Below are 19,003 nucleotides of genomic sequence, written 5' to 3'. Positions count from 1 at the left end.
TTAGAAACTGTCTTGAATTAAAGCAGGAAGTCTTTCAGAAAGTTCAATCACACAACGACTGAATAATTGTTTGATATGTAGTACACCACCTTGTGTGTGGTGGAGCACACACTTGAGTTGCTTACTTGAAACCACCACCCCAGTTTATCAATCTTGACTTTCACAAAGTGTTGCAGAGATGTTGCTCAACCAAGACAGCCCCATAACATCCAGACCCTGAACTTTTACATTTCAGGGTCTGTATGCTTGAAAATGACGCGCCAAAAAGGAATGATTACAAACTCTGTGTAAACCACCTTGGTATCAAAATAAACATCACAACAAAGTAAACATCACAGCAGATACCATTGTGTCAAAGTAACATATAACCCCTAACCTCTATATAGCATATAGCAAAATGCGAAGTGTAATTTTGTCACGCTCTAAACAAAATTTACTGGACCAGCAAACGAAGGCCAAACTTGCAGTTTTGAAATCTGTAGATCTGTGCTTTCAGCAGAGACGCTGTCTGTGCACATGCTGTTGGGTGAACGGGGGAATCCGTACTTCGTGTTTACACCTTTTTGCAGGATCTTTTTTACCTGCTGTTTAGATGTTTGATGTTTTAGCTGTGTTTGGTGGTCATGGATATGGATTTGTGAGCGTTTTGCTGACTTTTCTGTGGAAGCACAAACCAGCACAGCTCCTCCTCTTCCCCCAGTACAGGGGGCATTGTGGTTGAACAGGTTAAGGAACTCAGGGTGAATCTCCTCCTCCCAAGGAGAAGTACTATCAAGTAGTTTTTTTAAACTGTCTCAGTGGCCTTTGACCTTATAATGGGTGAGTTGTCTCCCTCATCTCCACATTCTGCTTCCTATATGGAAGGTGTGACCCTGGGATTGAGGAGATCTTCAAATGTTCCAACAGCCACCTCACTATGTCCCCAGTAGAGGTCATCACACTCCAGTCCATGTGTGCAGAGCACTACCTCCCTCTTCTGACGTCAGCTGACGTCTTGGATCATGACTACGTTGACCTCTTCCTCTTACTTCAAGCACTACTTCACCAAATGCCCGTCCCCTGGTCTGACTTTAGGGTGGAGTCCCTATAACCTAGTCTGGGTGAAGGTAACATGATTCCTCTATTTTTCTATCTTCGTGGTAGTTTATTGAAACCACTCGGTCTAGGACAGAGGTGGGCAATCTCAGTCCAGGAGGGCCGGTGTCCCTGCAGGTTTTAGATGTGTCCTCGAACCAACACAGCTGATTTAAATGGCTAAATTAGCTCCTCAACATGTCCTGAAGTTCTCCAGAGGCCTGGTAACAAACTAATCATGTGATTCATATGTGTTGACCCAAGGTGAGATCTAAAACCTGCAGGACACCGGCCTCGTGGACTGAGATTGCCCACCCCTGGTCTAGGAGCTATGCTTTGGTGGTAAGATTCAGTGGGCTCAAGATCACTGCAGGGTTTTTGCTTTTTCTGGTCACCTCTTGGCTTCAGTGATCTCCAGCTTCCACCAGGCCATTTTGCAGCCAGGTGTGAAGCGGCAGGGATAAAAGTTAGTACCTCCAAGTATGAGGCCATGATTCTCCATGAAGGTTCTGCTATGGATTTACTGCTGTCCTCATAAGCTACAAGGAGTGGAAATGAGAGGCTTCAACATAAATTAAGTAAAGGAAATGTATGAAAAAACACACTCTTACTGCTGTATGATTCACACAGAAGATTATTCCTCATAGACTTCAAAAGAGTGGTTAATGTGTACACACAGGTCATTCCAGCTCTGGAATAACTTTATTATAGAGATTTTATATTTCTTTACCTTATGAATGACTAAAATTAGGCCATGTGTTTCAAAAATCTAACTTTTAGTAGATATGGCAACAACTCTTTTTGTGAGTTTTATGGTTCCAGTGCTGGTAATGCAGTAAGGCAGTGGGGTAATTAAATTTAGCAAGATGAATGCAAATGTTTTCAATGTTCATGTTCAGGCAACAAAAACAACAACGGAGCTGGGTAGGAACAGATTGATGGGTAAACAGATGGACAGATGTTCACACACCATGAGGAAAGATGCAACAAAGAAGCGAGGGAGATGCAGATAATATGTACATAGGAGGAGATTCGAGCAGAGTGGACACACCTGCCACAGCACAGCTGAACAGAATCTGACAGACAAGACACAGGAAGCACAACTGAACATGACCCACATGAGACAGGACTATCAAAATAAAACAGTATGTAATGCACACGCTGAGAGCCAGATAAGACACGTGAACTTGACAGAGGGAGCGGACATAAACAGACATGGAGACACGACTGACTGAGGAGACAAAAGGATGAAACAGATAAATACTGGGAGCAGGACTAAAGATGTATTCACTAGACCAGACAGGGAAAACAAATAATCACAGAGACAGGACACAGAGAGACGAGACAGACACAGGGCATGACCAGGGAGACAAAAAGCGAATGTGCATGAGTCTATATCCCTGATACATTCAGGGAGGTTTCCCTAAACATGCTGACACACTTTAAAGACGATTGTGTAATCAGCAAGTTTGATTTTGATTATCTACAAAGTTTTATTTTAAACTAAGATCTGTAGATGCTGGATTGGAGCCACCCTTTTTTTTAATTCTTTTTGAAATCAAAAGCTTAATGGCAAGACTGTAAGGAATGTTTTAATCACTTTAACTGCGAATGACAACTTGTTGTGTAACATTATAAGGAAAAAGGGAACAACATGGCTGGATTAGTAAAGCAATCTTTCAAAAACAAGGATCAGCCTAGTACACGCCCACCTTGTGTTCTTCTACTCGGCGCTTGATGTCCTCCAGGTCAGGTCCCAGTGCCTGAGCCCCCATCTTCTTAATACGTGCTTCTGTCACATCCAACCAGTCTGTGAGTTGCTGCAGCTGCTCATGCTGCAGGTCCATCAGAACTTCATGGAGTCTGGGAGTGAGATGCAATTCAGTAATGTCTTATTTTGAAACCACAGCAGGTATTTACATAGCTATTTTCTAGTCTTACTTGTTGCCAAGTGTTCATCTATCTCACTTCCACACAGCCACTTTGAAATCATCAGTTAAGCTAACATACATGTCTTTGGACTAAGGAGGTGTGGCGTGGTGGCAGTGTTAACCTGACAGTGCTAAACTAACACTGGTGGATCATGCTACCATCCACAGAGACCGAAGGGTTTAAACCTCAGGCACTAGCGATTAGAGCTGATTTACTTGACTGACACTTAGTATCTTGTCTTAGTGGTGTGGTGTTAGTGGGATGACATTAGTTGTTAGATGTGTTATTAAAACATTTTTTAAATGTGAAGAGTGGTAAAGCAGTCTTTTTGAGAACTGTATTAGGTCAAATTACATACACTTATCATGGGCATGAGTGTCATGGAAATGTATGTTTGGAGGTGTAAAGGTGAGGCTTTCCACTAGGGTTGGTTTGCTGCAAGAGTTTAGTGGAACATTGCAGAGAGTGGATGGAACAAGGACTTTCTCCAACTTCACCCAAAATCAAATGGACTTCTTTTTTCTATCAAAGAGCTTTCTATCTAACATTCACACTTCAATGGATGTATTTGAGAGCAACTTGTGCTTAGTATCTTGCTTAAGGATATTTGGCAAGCAGACTGGGAGAGCCAGGAATTGAACCACCAACCTTCCAATTAGTAGGTGACCTGCTCTACTTCAAGAGCTTCCAACAGGACGATGATGCCAAATACACATCAGAATTGGTTTTGAAAAGGAAAATTAAGCTTCTGGAATGTTCTTCTCAAAGCCCTGACCTCAACCCTACTGAAAAAATTGTGGAGTATGCTTAAAAGCCTGATCCCGGCCAAGAAACTAACCAGTTTAAATTAAATCTATTTTTAAGAAGTGTCCACAAATATACAGACACAATTATGCCAGAAGCCTCTCGATGACAATCATTAAGTGCACCTTGCTAAGGCATGTTTGGCCAAATATTAGTGGCAGTCTATGCATATATTTGAACCTGCATACTAATTTTAACCCTGTGTGGATTACAGAAAATAAAGATAAATAAAGAAAACTTGTGCACCCAAATATGTACACATTACAATGATTCCACCCTGGAAAACACAGCTGAACAAAATCAAAGAAATTACATTGGGGATTGACATTCGTGTCCATGATGAGTGTAAAGTTCTGATCACAGCTGTATATCACGCCTGATAATACTGGTGGTGCTGAAAAGGGTTTTACAGTCTTCGAGCCGCTTTCAGCAAAGATGCAAGATTTTGAGAAGTGAATAGAATTTCATAAAGTCACAATCAATGTTAAACTGTATTGGTGATTATCAAAGCTCTCACTGATGCGATCTCTGATAATCACCAATGCAAACAAGAAACCTTTTTAGACCCATTAAAAATAGTCTCAGTGGAGACTACTCATCATGTTGCTTTAACTAACTTTAACTGATGGAAAATGACTTAAAGATGTATCTTCTAAGAAAATACTTTCAAAATATCACATGACCAGGCTTCTGTCAAAACAAGATCAATAAGATAGATGTGAGTTTTAATATTGTTAATTGTACTGATGCTTGTTTAATGTATGTACCTGCTCTGTCGCTCCATGCTAGCGACTCTTAGGTGCTCCCACCGGGAGTTGAGAAGGTTCATTTGCTCTCTGACTTCAGAATCCTCCTCTTCACTCAGGTTTCCTTCCCCCAGCAGGGCAGCACCGGCCCGGAGGACTCGTCCTACACTGCTCTGGTGTGTTGTCAGCTCCACCATATACCCCTGTTATTAAAGAAACAGATGGAAGAATTGCACATGCATATTCACAGTAATTCAACTATTTTTTAATCCTACAAAGGTGAGGGGGTACCTCATATTACTATGGCACCTACTGCTTCATCTATTTTTATTGAACACTTAACTGCAATGTGATCCTTCCAGGATATCAGAAGGCAGAATGGTCAGAGTAAGTGAGTGCATCAAAGTCCTAGAAGCTCCCATTCAGTACAGTTAATGCATCGCTTACAGTTAAAGCTAAAAACAGCTGCCCATTGCAAACAGCTACTGCAGGAGACCAGCTGTTTCCATACCAGATATAAAATGCTTACAAACAACAGATTTAAAAACTTTTCCATGCATAAAGTTTTATTACAGTAAGATATCCATATCTCACAGATTTAACTGACGTAACTGCAACTGTTTATTCTGACTGTGGCTTAAACCCTTTTCATATTTCTGCTCTTTGATCACATTTCACAGGCAAAATGTGACGTTGATACCGTAGATTTTTAACGTCCCCCTTCACATCTTATTTTGTGAAACTGTAAAATTATTTTTTTAGCTATTGGATATTCTATGGATTGATGACATCGGAAAATATAGAGGATCAGTGATAATCAATACATTTTCAGCTGCTGTGACACAAATATGAGAGTCCTTTAAAAGAAAAAAGTTTTCTAATCCTGTGCACATGGAATAATAGCTCAGTGTTATTTGGGCATTTCACCTTTAATTATACAGTTCCAAAGATCCAGCTGTACGCAAATGTGTGAAAACATAAAATCCCTTTAGAAACGTAAGACAGTGCAAACATTTTATTACCAGCTGTACTTTAGTTTGTCTAGTGTCCTAAACTATATAAACTATTCAAATGCCCATATGACATGTTTTCTATTTCACCATTCACTAACAGCACAGAGAAGGTGTTGTTTAAATATGCCAAAGTTTTCTTTAAACAAACAGTATTATTAAAGCTCTTCATGACCGTGTCCTATTTTTTGGTCACCCTAAACTATTCTGACAAAAGAATTTAAAATTCTATTAACTCTAAAAAATTCACTGGTCAGCTGTGGGAATCCTGAAAATAAGTGTTGAATCTTAAAAAATAATACAATACCTTTATTTAATTTAAAAACCACAATCCAGTAGGATTTCACTAGTCCTACCTCGTGTGTGTGAAACTGCTCCTTAACCTCCTCCACATGGTTGGAGATAGGAGCCTGGCCCTGGAGACCATCTTCAGCGGACAGAAGCCATGTCAAGACCTTAAAAGTTACATTTAATTAACATAACAATAGCATACTTTCTTTTTTTTTCTAAAATAAAGTTTTTTTCTTCTTCTTTATCTTTCATTTTCTCCCTCTAGGGGTTGCTATATCAGATCATCTTCTTCCATCACACCAACCCTCTGCATTTACTCTTTCACTACATGCATGAACTTTCTCTCGGGTCTTCCTCTTTTCCTCCTGCCCGAAAACCTCATTTTTAAACATCATTTGTCCGATTGATCTATCTGCACTATTGGGTTGAAATCAGAACTCTGTACATACAAGTTCTTCTACACTCACTGGCACATGTCTTTATGGACCTTGCTTTGTGCACTGGTGAGCAGTCATGTTGGAACAGGAAATCCTTGCCACAAAGTTGAGAGCATGAAACTGTCCACAGTGTCTTTCACTGAAAATAGGGCGCCGAGTCCATAATCTCCCACCAAACTTGGCACGATGCAGTTAGACAAGAACCGTTCTCCTGGCATCCACCAAACCTCATCTGTCTCATGTGTTGGATTGCAATACAGAGAAGTAGGATTTGTCACTCCAGAAAACACGTTTCCACTGTCCACCGTGCTTTATACTACTCCATCTGACACTTTGCATTGGGCTTGGTGATATAATGCTTGAATACAGCTCCGTAAAGATCTCTACGCACTATTCTTTAGCTACTCTGAAAGCCACATGAAGTATGGAGATCTGTAGCAATCAACTCTGCAGAAAGTTGGCGACCTCTCTGGACTATGTACCTCAGCATCCACTGGAAAATTTAGTAGAGAACAGGTGGCATCCTATCATGGTACCGCAATGAAAGTCACTGATTTCCTGAAAGCAACTCATTCTTCCACAAATGTTTGTAGGAACAGTCTGCATTTAAAATGCACTGCCCGGCGACAGTGTGCCATCGAAGAAACCACACGTTTCTTATACACTGAGAGATGTCGCATGCAGGAAGGTGGTGACTCACACACAGACACACCCACGCACACACAATATTTGCTTCTGTACATTAAATGTTTTATAAAGTAGATATGAGTCCTTTATCATCACCACATTGTCTTACCTCCTCCAGTGCAGCCTGGTAGCTTTCCAGGCTGGTGGTTCCTGCAGGCAGAGGACTGAGACGCTGCTGCAGCTCCTCTTGGCTGGGATCCAGCAACTAAACAAGGCAGCAACAGGTTAGAGATAACAGGCAGAGACAGAGTCCGATGGTGGAGATGACGTGAGGAGAAACAGAAGAATGGAGGGCACCAGGGTTAAGAAGTCGAGGTGAAAAGAGGACAGACAGAGATGATAAAACAAGCAGAATGTCAAAAATCAGAGGGGTGAGCAGGGAGGGATCGGGACGAGTAGAAAATATTAAAGGCAACATGTGAAAGAAATGTGGGAAACAGAGAGATAAGGAGAAGCCTCTGAGTGTCAGATATTAATGATGATGATGATGACAAGCAGTTTTAAACTTTCTCCAAACTTAACTCGTCCTCTCTCTCCCCTTATCTCTCTCTGTGCACTCACTTCTGATCTAGACACCAATAATTCTCTCTTTTTATCTCATCTCAGTGCTGTTTCTCTCACTTCATTCTTCTCTCTGGTAATAAGGTCATAAGATGATTCAATAACTGCCAACCACAGTCAATGCTGCCGTCTCTTAATGTCTATTTTGTTCAGATCTGTGTGACGGTAGACACATAAATGTTTAGCCTATCTAACATAAACAAATAAAAGGAGTGTAGGGTAAAAGTGTAAGGGTGTAAGGGTGTAAGGGTGTAAGGGTACGCTACGGAAGAGGAATTCTGGGCCCACTTTCTTTTTCTAGTGGGCCTAATCCTCTTCTGTAGTAAACCCTACACAATCTCGTTTCTGACTTTTTTATTTTCTATTATTAACTAATTGATAAATTTCTTATATTGGTTGATCCTACCTATGATAGTTATACACTGTTTGCCCAAGTTTTCTTTCTTTTCTGTTTTTAATTATCGTTGCTTTAGCTGTTTTTACTTTTTTGTGTTCTGTAACATACTTTGGAACTATGTTTAGAAACGGCTTCATATTTTAAGTTTTACATTTATTATTAGTCCATCCCCAAAAACAACAAAAGGGGGTGAAAAAAGATCAAATACTCACAGTTGGGTTAAAGATTGAACTGTCAAAATCAGTATGAAATGTTTTGTAGCTTTGTTTTTCTTTTTCTCAAGATGCAAAAACGTCAGTAGAAAAATTGCGTTTTCTATTGTCTATAAAATTATAGTTGTTGATAGCTTGAACAGCCTCTTGATGTCACCTCACAATAAATATGCTTGTAGGTTCACCTACTAGATGTAAAGCTCATGTGACAATTGATTTATTTTCACACAAGATGAAAACAATAAGAAGAGGAAGCTTTAGACGTCTATTTCTGAGTTCAGTCGTGGGTTTGATTCGGTTTAGCTGACTCTGTCTAATGTTCAAAAAAGCTGCATCAGCAAAGTCTCTGAATTGTTGTAACAACCAAAGATAAAGACGAAACTCTATACAACAACCAACCAGCCTTTTTTATTTTTATACTTGTACGCCAAAAAACATGATTTCATTCTACTTGTGCACTTATGGGCCTTTAGTTCTTACACTACAGCAAGAGGAGCAGCATGTGCTCATTTAATCAAATAGCTCCCCTTGACTTTCCAAATATTATTGAATAGAACGGTTTAAGTAGGTATGTCAGCATGACACATCTACTTATCTGCAAGTTAAGCAGATGTGTCAAGAATACTGAATATCTGCAAGTATTGTTGAGCCATTGAATTAAACGATTTATGAGAAAATTGCTACATATAGCTTAACTCCATCCACATGGGTTTGACTTGACACTCAGATGATTTTTTAAACCAAGTACAAGCTTGTTCTAATAAAAGCTTCAAGAGTGCTGAAAGATCAAATAAGTAATTTATCCTTGTGTTTAGTCTGTGCTCTGTCGTGAAAACAACTATCCATCGTCCTGACCAACGCCAGATCCCTCACAAACAAAACGGAGGAGCTTCAATCAGAGATTTACTACAACCGTCCGGGAGTGTTGTCTACTGATTGTAACCGAATCCTGGCTCCATCCAAAAATCCCAGATGCTTCAGAGGAGGTACCAAACCGGTCCTACAGGTCCTACCTCACAACCTAACATTAGCCACAGTTACCATTACCATTTACAGTTACAGTTACCATTGTTTACACCCCCCACCCGCCCCACCCTATGCTAACGTTATCTTAGCACTCAAGTGCCTTCAACTTATTATCAGTAAACAGCAGAGAGAGCGCCCAGAGGTCATCTATACTGTTGCTGGGGACTTTAATAAGGCATGTTTGAAACTGAGGTGTCTTACCGGGGGGATAGGACACTGGTCCATGTGTACAGTAACATCGAGCAGGCCTACAAAGCAACACACCTCCCCCACCCAGGACAATCTGACCACCTCTCTCTGCTTCTCGTCCACCCCCTGTCCCTGAGGCTGAGGCACAGTTCTCTGTACAGCACTGCCTGAGCCAACCTGGGCATCAAACAAGCTAAGGAGGCCTACAGCAGGTGGGTAGAGGGCCTCCTCACCTACAACAACCCCCATCAGGTGTCCAAAAAGGCCAATCCTCCAACCCCCAACAGCAGCATCAAAGTAGCAGAGCTCAACACTTTGTTTGCTCGGTTTGAGACCACCCCTGCCTTATACGATGGAGACGAGAGACAGACCGACTTCAGGAGGCACAGACAGGTCCGTTCCCCTCTGATTATAAATGCAGAGCGGGTGGAATCTGTCTCCACCTTCAGTTTCTGGGCACCAAACACCTCTGCTGATCTCACCTGGACCCACAACACCAACACCCAGGTAAAGAACGCCCAGCAGCGACTGCACGTCCTCCATGTCCTGAGGAAAAATAACCTGGACTAGAATGGGCCATCACAGGTGACCCCTTGCACCCCACCACCCGTTTGACCCACTGCCCTGTGGTCAGCGCCTCAGGTGAATCAGGTCCCACACCTCCAGACTCTCAACCAGCTTCTTCTTCTCGCCCTTCTCACTGTTAACAAACGATCCACCACACCAGACCCCTGCTCACCCACCTCACCACTCTAAGCCATGGTCTGAGTAACCCCCATCACTCTGGCCGCCCACACAGGGACTCCATTCAAATCTAATCCTTTTACTTTGCACTACTTCTAAGAACCTTACAACTTGTTCTCTATTGTGCGCCTTTCTCTTGTTTTGTATATATTCCTCTTGACTGCCAACATTTTCAAAGTTAAGTAAAGTCAACCGCTTTCATCTACAGCACGCTGACAAAGAACTGCGAGCTGTATCACTACTGATTTAAAGTGAAGACACAAACACACAGTTAGCATAGCTTATGACTTGATTTATAAATGATTGAAATTAACACTGATTAGAAAAGTCAATGCATTTCAAATCGTGATTTGCATTGAAAACGTGATGATGTAAACACACCGCAAAACTGTACACTTCAAGTTTTTCTTCGGGTTAAAATTTCAAAACTAAAATTCACATGTTTAATGCATTTTTAAAACATCACAAAAACAAAGAGCATTTTTAAGAAAGGGACACATTCTGGGGAGCAGACAGAACAAAAACCACACATGCAGAGACAGATGGGGAAGTGGCATCAAGTGTTAGTGTGAGACACGGACCTGATCAGTAAAACGCCTCCTCTTTTGCTCGGGCGACTGGACATATGCAGCCTGGGTGTAGGCATAGCTTTTATAGCGAGGCTGAGGGGAGGGGCTCTGCACTCGCCCCTGAGCCACATTCACTGTAATCTGAGAGAGGACAGACAGAAAGGAAAAGACAGAGGCAAGAGAGGAAGAGAGGAAGAGGCAAAAGAATGCAAAAAGGAAAGCGAAAGATCCAAAAGCTAAATTAAATAATTGCTTTACCAAGTTAGTGAAAATGTGCAGCCCTGAAAGAAGTATTCACATTCAGCCACTATTGAATGTTATTAGCACATTAAATAGCTATTAACAGTTGTTATTACTACTGTAATTGTGCTTCAGACTGGGCAAAATCCCACAGGCGAGCTCTGTAAAGCAACCAAGGTATAAGGTAACTCTTGCTTGTCATTTGAATAAATGCATGTCGATTCTGTAATGTTTAAGCACCATGGGAAAACCGCTGTTACTAACTCCTGCCATACATAAAACTGAATTTAATTAATCAGGCTATTATCACTCTACAGCATGTAATAGACCTGGAGGTTCACTACAGATTACTGTGTTAGTGTCATGTTCTTCTTTCCCCGGGTGTAAAAATAAAGATCTCGTCACACAAGCCACGAGCTTTCCCTGAAACTAACCACGCCCAAACTTAACCAAACAGCAGTTTTTAAAAAACATCAATAAATAACCGTCAACAATCTTCATGGTGTCCAGCAATGACTTGTGCCACCTTGCGCCTCGTATAGCTTTGCTTTGCACACTAGCATATGGGAGTAATAATAACTCATTCAGCGCTGAATTCAAAATCTCACAGAAAAATCAAGGCACAACTTTAAAAAAAAAAAAACAGTCCAGTGTAGCCTGCCTGGGACGGGATTACCGGAGTGGATCGGGCTGTGGCCAGAGGCAGAGTTCCAGGTTCTACCAATCCCTGGTTCCTGAATCTGGCTTGTGGTACGTGGAACTCCTGGTGGGGAAGGAGTCAGAGCTGGTGTGTGAGGTTGGGAGATATGGACTAAATATAATCAGGCTCACCTCAACATGAAGCTCAGGCTCTGGAAACAATTTCCTGTGAAGAGGGCTTGGACTCTCTTGAGTGGCCATAACGAACACCATGTTCAAGAAGTAGGGTCTTTATCACTGCACATGGCAGTAGGAGACCCTAGGTCACAATCCATGATTGATTTTGTAATCATGTCATCAGATCTGCAGCCAAACGTCTTGGAGGAGCTGATCTGTCAACCGATCACCATCTGCTGGTTAGTTGGATCAGGTGGCAAGGGGAAGATGCTGGACAGACCTGGCATACCCAAACATATAGTGAGGTTACGCTGGGAATATCTACCAGAGCCCCAGCCCGTGAGAACTTCATTTCCCACCTCGGCAGAGCTTTGATTGAATTCCAAGGATTTTGGTGAGACCCTGGAACAAGACTTTGAGTTGACCTCAAAGCAAGCTCAGACAACTGAAGAGGGGGAAGACGGTGCTCTGCTGTTTTCAGTGTAGCACGGCCTGTGGATGGAGTCAAGTGGCAGAAGGAATAACTTGAGTGTCTCCCCAATCCTGTAATGGGAGCAGAGGCTGAAGATGGGAGATTTCCTTCCAACCTACGCCAAAGTGCTTGCTTATAGGGGGTCATGTGATTGTTGGGGTTTTCTCTGTTGTTCTTGTATTATTGTAGAGTCTTTATCGTACAATATAAAGCGCCTTCAGGCAACTATTGTTGTGATTTGGCACTATATAAATAAAACTGAACGGCCTGTATTTATATAGCGCTTTACTCGTCCCTAAGGACCCCAAAGTGCTTTACACAACCAGTCATCCAATCATCCACACACTGGTGATGGCAGCTACATTGTAGCCACAGCCACCCTGGGGCGCACTGACAGAGGCGAGGCTGCCGGACACTGGCGCCACCGGGCCCTCTGACCACCACCAGTAGGCAACGGGTGAAGTGTCTTGCCCAAGGACACAACGACCAAGACTGTCCAAGCCGGGGCTCGAACCGGCAACCTTCCAATTACAAGGCGACCACCCAACTCTTGAGCCACAATCGCCCTAAACTGAATTGAATTGAATTTGACTCAGGTGCTTTCTGGATGCATCCTAAGTTAGGTGTTTCAGGCATGGTTTATTGGGAGGACACGTTGGAGAGATTATATGTAATCCTATCCATATGTAACCCTAACCCAGCTAAGCAGTAGAAAATGGATGAATAATATAATGAATAATAATAATACGATGGTGCTTTTTCTTTAAGAGCTATTGCTAACTTTGTAAAACAAACTATTTTAAGTGATTTTATTTTTTAAGGCACTTTGTCAGTAATCACATTGCCAGAGAACTGTTTGTGGATTTTCCCAGAAATAACTGTTTTTTGTAATCGGCTGTTTCAGACAGTACAACTAAACAGAGGCGTGGCCTAAGCAAAGGGCTGGTTTATGGTAATCAAAACTGCTTATAGTTCCCCTCAACATGTTTGCTGTCCAGGGACATGGTTGTCATGCTCTTGATCAATTTTCACACAAATGTGGGAAACAAAAAATAGTCATACAACCTATAAAAATAGAGTAATGTAACTAGAGCTTTTCTCACCTTAGTACAGCTGGCCAATCATAATGTGAAGTGCCAACATTAGATCATGATTTCTAGAAAGATGCTGAAATATTCCCGTGTCTTATGTTAGTAACCTGGATGGGGAGATTTTAACAGAATTTATGTAATTTGCATAGAAGGCAGATAAGGATCATGAAGTGCAGATATTATTCACACACAGTGGAGGGGATTATTATTTGACTTGTCTGCTCCACTGCAGATTGTGTTAGTTCCATTTTAATAGAGAGAGAGAGAATTAAATGAAAGTTATACACTGATTTGCACGTCACTGAGTGACAGTAGTATTTGTATAAGGATTTGATCCTTCAACAAGATGTGATTTAGTACTCAATGGAGAAACCCTGGTCACCAGGTTTGCACACATCTAAAGAAGGATTTCTTTAAATTCTTTAGGTCTTTTTTTGGCTGCTGCTTGACAACTCAAAGCTTCAGCTTCCTCCAGAGATTTCCTATGAGGTCTAAAGACTGGCTTAGACTACTTAATTGATGTGCTTCTTCTTTAGCCACACCTTTGTTGCCTTGGTAGTGTGTTTTGGGTCACTGTGATGCTGGTTCTTGTCGCCAATTTCACACTGCATGGCTCAGGCCATTGGCCCCTTAATGCAGTGAAGTCGCCCTTAGCAGAGAAACAGCTCCAAACAGTCACACATCAGGTCATACAGCATGTCTCTTCCATCAAACACAACAGGTCAGGTTGATGCCAAAGAGCTTGATTTTGGACTATAGCACTTTCTGCCACGCTTTCTCTGAATCGATTAAATGCACACTGGCAAACATAAGAGGGGCCTGTACATGTTCCTTGTTGAGCAGTGGGACCCGTGTTCCCAGCTGCATTTAGATCATTAACAAACTCCTCCCATAATGGGCTGATCCATCACCTTTCTCATGCTCATCCTCACCCCATGAGGCATCATGGAGCTCCAATCACTCATACATACTTTACATAGAAATTATGACTATTTTCCTCCTTACAATGTCTATATTTTGTTGCACGATTGGGTTCAGCAATCATCAAGGAAAGAAAGAAAATCTTGTTTTAATCATTTTGCTGTTTCAGATAAAAGAATACGGACAAATCTCAATTAACGGACACAGGCATTAGATAAATAGTATAACAGTATAATAATTATAAGTTGAATTTTTTAAATCACAAATATGTATTTCAAACAATATTTGACCATTTGAAAATTTTTCATTATCTGTTTCTAGTTTTTGCTTTTTCATCTTCATCATCTGCCTCCTCCAGCACTACTCTCACCTTCTCATCTTCAGCTCATCCTCTTCCTCCTCAACTTAAGCCTTCCTCCTGAACTGCAGTTAGGGTTAGGGAACACTCATAATTTGAAACAGTGTCAGTGCTTATTTTGAATAAACAGTGAGATATTAATATGACCAGCAGTTATTCCGGGAAGATCACTCCATTATTGTAGGGTCTACCTTACAATATAAAGCGCCTTGAAGCCACTGTTGATAAATAAAACTGAATTGAACTGAACTGAATTGCAATATGCATGCAATAGGATTCCACTGATCTCAGCTTAATGTAGCCTGAAACATCAGAGCCAGCTGATCTTGTTTCTGACTGATATTTATTTTTCTTTCTTCAAAGATTCTGTCTTAATTCAGAGTTTCCTTTTCATTCAGGTAACAACTGAAAGAATGAAATATATTTTGGGTGATGCTGTGACCGCATCCTCCAGCATGGACAGCAGTTCCCAGGAATTACACAGAACAAGCAGGAGGAAATTAGTGAGCAAAAGAACATCTGCTTGCCATGCTGCCTCTGAGACTGCAATCTAGATATCCATCTATCCATTTTATTCCAGTTGTCCTATTCAGTAGGATGGGGGTGCTAGAGCTCATTCCTGCTTCACAGGACGAGAGGCAGGATACATCCTGGACAGGTTGCTAATCTGTCATAGGGCACACAGGGAGACGAGCAACCATTTACTCTCACATTCACACCTATGGTCAACTTAAGGTGAACAAACATAAGGTGAATATGGAAACGCCACACAGAATGGCCTCAGAGTGGATTTGAAGCCAGGACCTTCTTCTTGTGAAAAGACAGTGCTAGCCATTGTACCACCACGCCTCCAATATACATACGCAACAATGAAATGAACTGACCTCCCAGCCCATTGTTCATTCAGTGGGCTGGTTTCACTCATTGTGCAAATGTACTGTTTATAAGGCCGGTGAAACCTGCAGTCAGCTGAGACTGAAGACGTCACCTGCATGAGTGACGAAACGTTTCTCCCACTGAAAACGTCCAGATGAACAGAATCAACCTTTCGGGATCAAATAATCTATATTTAATCTAGAAGTAATTAAAAAGGAAAAGAAAAACTGTAATTGTTTGATGATCGGTGAGGTATATATACATTTATGATGTTTTTAAGAGAGATCTGCTGAGAGACCTCAGTGCTCATAAAAATGTAAGAGCACATTTACATATTTTGAGCATACATGATGTGTACTTATAATGTAAACCGTAAATTTCACACTTCATGAATCTACAAGAACACAAATTAATGCACAACAAATTATGCATGCATTTTCCATTTTTATTAATTACATATTTAATCAATTATCTAATTGTTTAATAATACACTTAAGTAATGAGTTATTTCAAAATGATAAATAATGAAGTAGCATAATTTTTAATGAATTATCTTTCTATTTTCTAGTATTTAAGTAATATTTATTACTATTATTTATTAAGTTTATAAACTTAAAGTTTATTTAAGTTTTGCAAGTTTGGTTATTCACCCTCAATGTTTCACACCGCGTTATTTCCTGTTTACTTTTGTGTGTGTCATTGCTGCAACAGGAGTAGCAGTGCTAACAGGTTCAACATAGATCTGACTTTCAGAGTTATCCAAACTTCTTTGTTTAATTCTGCACTTATTACATTACATTCTCATACAGTGCTGATTAAAAGCTATTCAGACAACACTGAAGGATCTCAGTTTCTTCATCTCCTTCAGTTCCAGTATACACAAATGGTTCTGTTGTGAATTTTACAAGCCCACTTTGAGAAGGTGGGATGGCCATGTTAATATTTAGAAGTATATTTTGTACCTGGGTTTAAGAATTCTGTTTCAGAGCTGATAATATAGGCTACTATGCAAATATAACCACACTCATTCAGCTGTATAATGTGCAGTACTGCAGAGTATGGATAATGTGGCAACAACATAGCAACGAACAGCACAGGTGAAGAAGTAGCTTTGAACACCAAGTAAGCATATACAGCTGAGTATCTGCACAACTTCCAGAAATCATAAAACCTCAACACCATCACAGCATTAAGCCAGGAACAGCTGCCATTATATATTCATTGCCACTCTTGGAATTAAATTCCTTACATCTAAAGTCCGCAACCCGTCTGTGTAGCGCTTAAGAGGCACGTAGACAAAGAAGTCATCACACATGCATGCTGCAGCAGATTCACTCTCTTGCGAGTAATTATTCTCGAAGATTAAGGATATTTAAAAGACGGCGACTGGACTGTTTTTTTGAAGATGTTTCATTTCTTATGCATCTGTTGCTAACATGTCGGTGCCAGATACCACAGCACACCATTTGGGATCTAGTGGAGTCCATGCCTCTATGGGCAAAGGTTGGGTTGGCAGCACAAAAGAGACCATTACAATATTAGACAGGTGGTCATCCTGTTATTTCTAATAGGTATATAGCTTTTACAATTCAAACAAATCAAAACACAAATTACCGATATAGTGAAAATCCCAACTATGACTTGACCTTGAGGTTATCGAACATTTTAGTAGCTGCACCAATGTTATCAATTTGAAAATCCTCAGTGACTTCCTTCTTGAGTTATAACATTCACAAGACTTTCAGAAGATTTCAGCGTTGAGGGGTAAAAAGGTAGCATACCTAGCACCCAGCAGCTACAGGACAGTGTGTCATATAGTTATGATTTGCACAAAATATTAGCAACAACCTTAACTGTTTTATCAGACGCTAGTTTAGATCAGACAAATGTCATGTTGCTCATTGTCACGTTTTGTACAAAGCATATCCCATCCTCCTCTCCTGTACATTCACATACTGCCTATTCTAAGTAGGGTTGGGCATATGTAAACATTTTCCAGTTGGCAATCGTCAGTCCAACAATTGTCGATAGGCGATATATTCGCGCATGCGCAGACTTTTTGATGGGCGGGGCAACGTAATCATACACGGACTGATTTGCGCGTTTACAAAACAGAAGAAGTCCAAACATGGACGAACTAGTTTCCAAAAACAAAAAACAAAACGCTGTCAGCATTAACGCGGCTTAAGCGCGGTCATCACAATACCAACAGTATGTTACATGCAGCACACATCAGGGGAAGACTCTAGATAAATGCTATGGCTCTGTACCAGATGCATTTATAGCCCTCCCCCCTCTCAGATCGTCACACCGTCCTGCTGGCCCCTGCTTACACCCCAGTCATCAAGAGGATTAAAAAGGTCACCAAAAACATCAAGCAGTGGACAGAGGAAAGTATCCTCACCCTACAAGGATGTTTCGAAGCCAGTGACTGGGACAGCCTTCTTTCTACCTCTGATGACATCGGCGAACAAGTCAACACGGTGACATCATACATCTCCTTCTGTGTTGACAACATTATCCCCTCAAAAACAGTCTCCATCTACCCCAACAACAAACCCTGCATCACCAAGGAACTCAAGGAAATCCTTAATAAAAAAAAAGAGGATTTTCTTCTGGATAAAAAGGAGGTCAACAGGGAGGTCAAGAGCGCCATAAAAACTGCTAAACTGGAGTATACCACAGGGGACCTCCACTCAGCCTGGCAGGGCCTCAAAACCATGGCCTCTGTGAATACTGTGGTCACCACCCCCAGAACCATCCAGGTGGAGGGGAGCAACCCCTCCTCCCTCCCTGATGACCTCGCTTTCTACACCAGGTTTGAGACGGACAACATCATCCAGCTTGAGGCGTCCAGATCCTCACTCAAACCTGGCAGCTCTGCACTCACCTTCAGGACTGAGGACGTGGTGAGAGCCCTCAGGAGGACCAGGGAGAGGAGCTCACCCGGCCATGACAACATCAGCAGTTGAGTTGTAAGGCACTGTGCAGGGCAACTAGGAAGTGTGTTCTGGACTCTATTTCAACACTTAATTGACAGTCACACCGTCCCCCAGCTGTGGAAACACTCCACAGTCATCCTCATCCCCAAAAGAAACAACCCAAAGTCTCTGAATGATCTTCGTCCTGTGGCCCTCACCTCCCTGGTGATGAAGGCCATGGAGAAGATCATAAAACAGCACATCGTAAGAGCAACTGACCCCCTGATGGACCCTCCAGTTTGCTTACCGTGCACGCAGAGGCGTCGATGATGCAAAACTCTTCATCTTGGACTGCATCCACAAACATCTGGAGCTCCCTGACTCTGCCAGACTTCTGTTTGCTGATTTCTCATCAGCGTTCAACACTCTGCAGCCTCGTATCCTGGCCACCAAACTTTCCATCCGATTTAAAGTTAAAGATAAATAAAGTCTTTCTGATTCTGATTACAATTTTTAACGCTTTCAACCCATCTGGAGCGCAGAAGGAACAAAATTTGGACGATCTGACGAAATGCGTTGGCAGAGACATTTCAGGGATTTTGACTCAGTCTGCGCTCTAGATGGGTTAG

General features: G+C 41.5%; 1 protein-coding gene and 1 long non-coding RNA gene across 2 annotated transcripts in view; one reads left to right on the top strand and one right to left on the bottom strand.

Annotated features, from left to right (window-relative positions):
- Positions 1–19,003, top strand: part of LOC309700347 — a 227,684-nt gene that overhangs the window by 17,439 nt on the left and 191,242 nt on the right. The gene's annotated exons all lie outside the window — the stretch shown is intronic.
- LOC309700336 (dystrophin-like) overlaps positions 1–19,003 on the bottom strand; it is a 208,343-nt gene that overhangs the window by 169,603 nt on the left and 19,737 nt on the right. The window contains 5 exon segments of the mRNA XM_082523857.1: positions 2,787–2,937; positions 4,578–4,759; positions 5,923–6,021; positions 7,091–7,186; positions 10,692–10,820. Coding sequence (XP_082379983.1) covers positions 2,787–2,937; positions 4,578–4,759; positions 5,923–6,021; positions 7,091–7,186; positions 10,692–10,820 — 657 coding nt within the window.

Source organism: Aulonocara stuartgranti (assembly GCF_965226115.1).
Source record: "Aulonocara stuartgranti genome assembly, chromosome: 23".
NCBI lineage: Eukaryota > Metazoa > Chordata > Actinopteri > Cichliformes > Cichlidae > Aulonocara > Aulonocara stuartgranti.
This window is presented reverse-complemented; position numbering and strand designations above follow the sequence as displayed.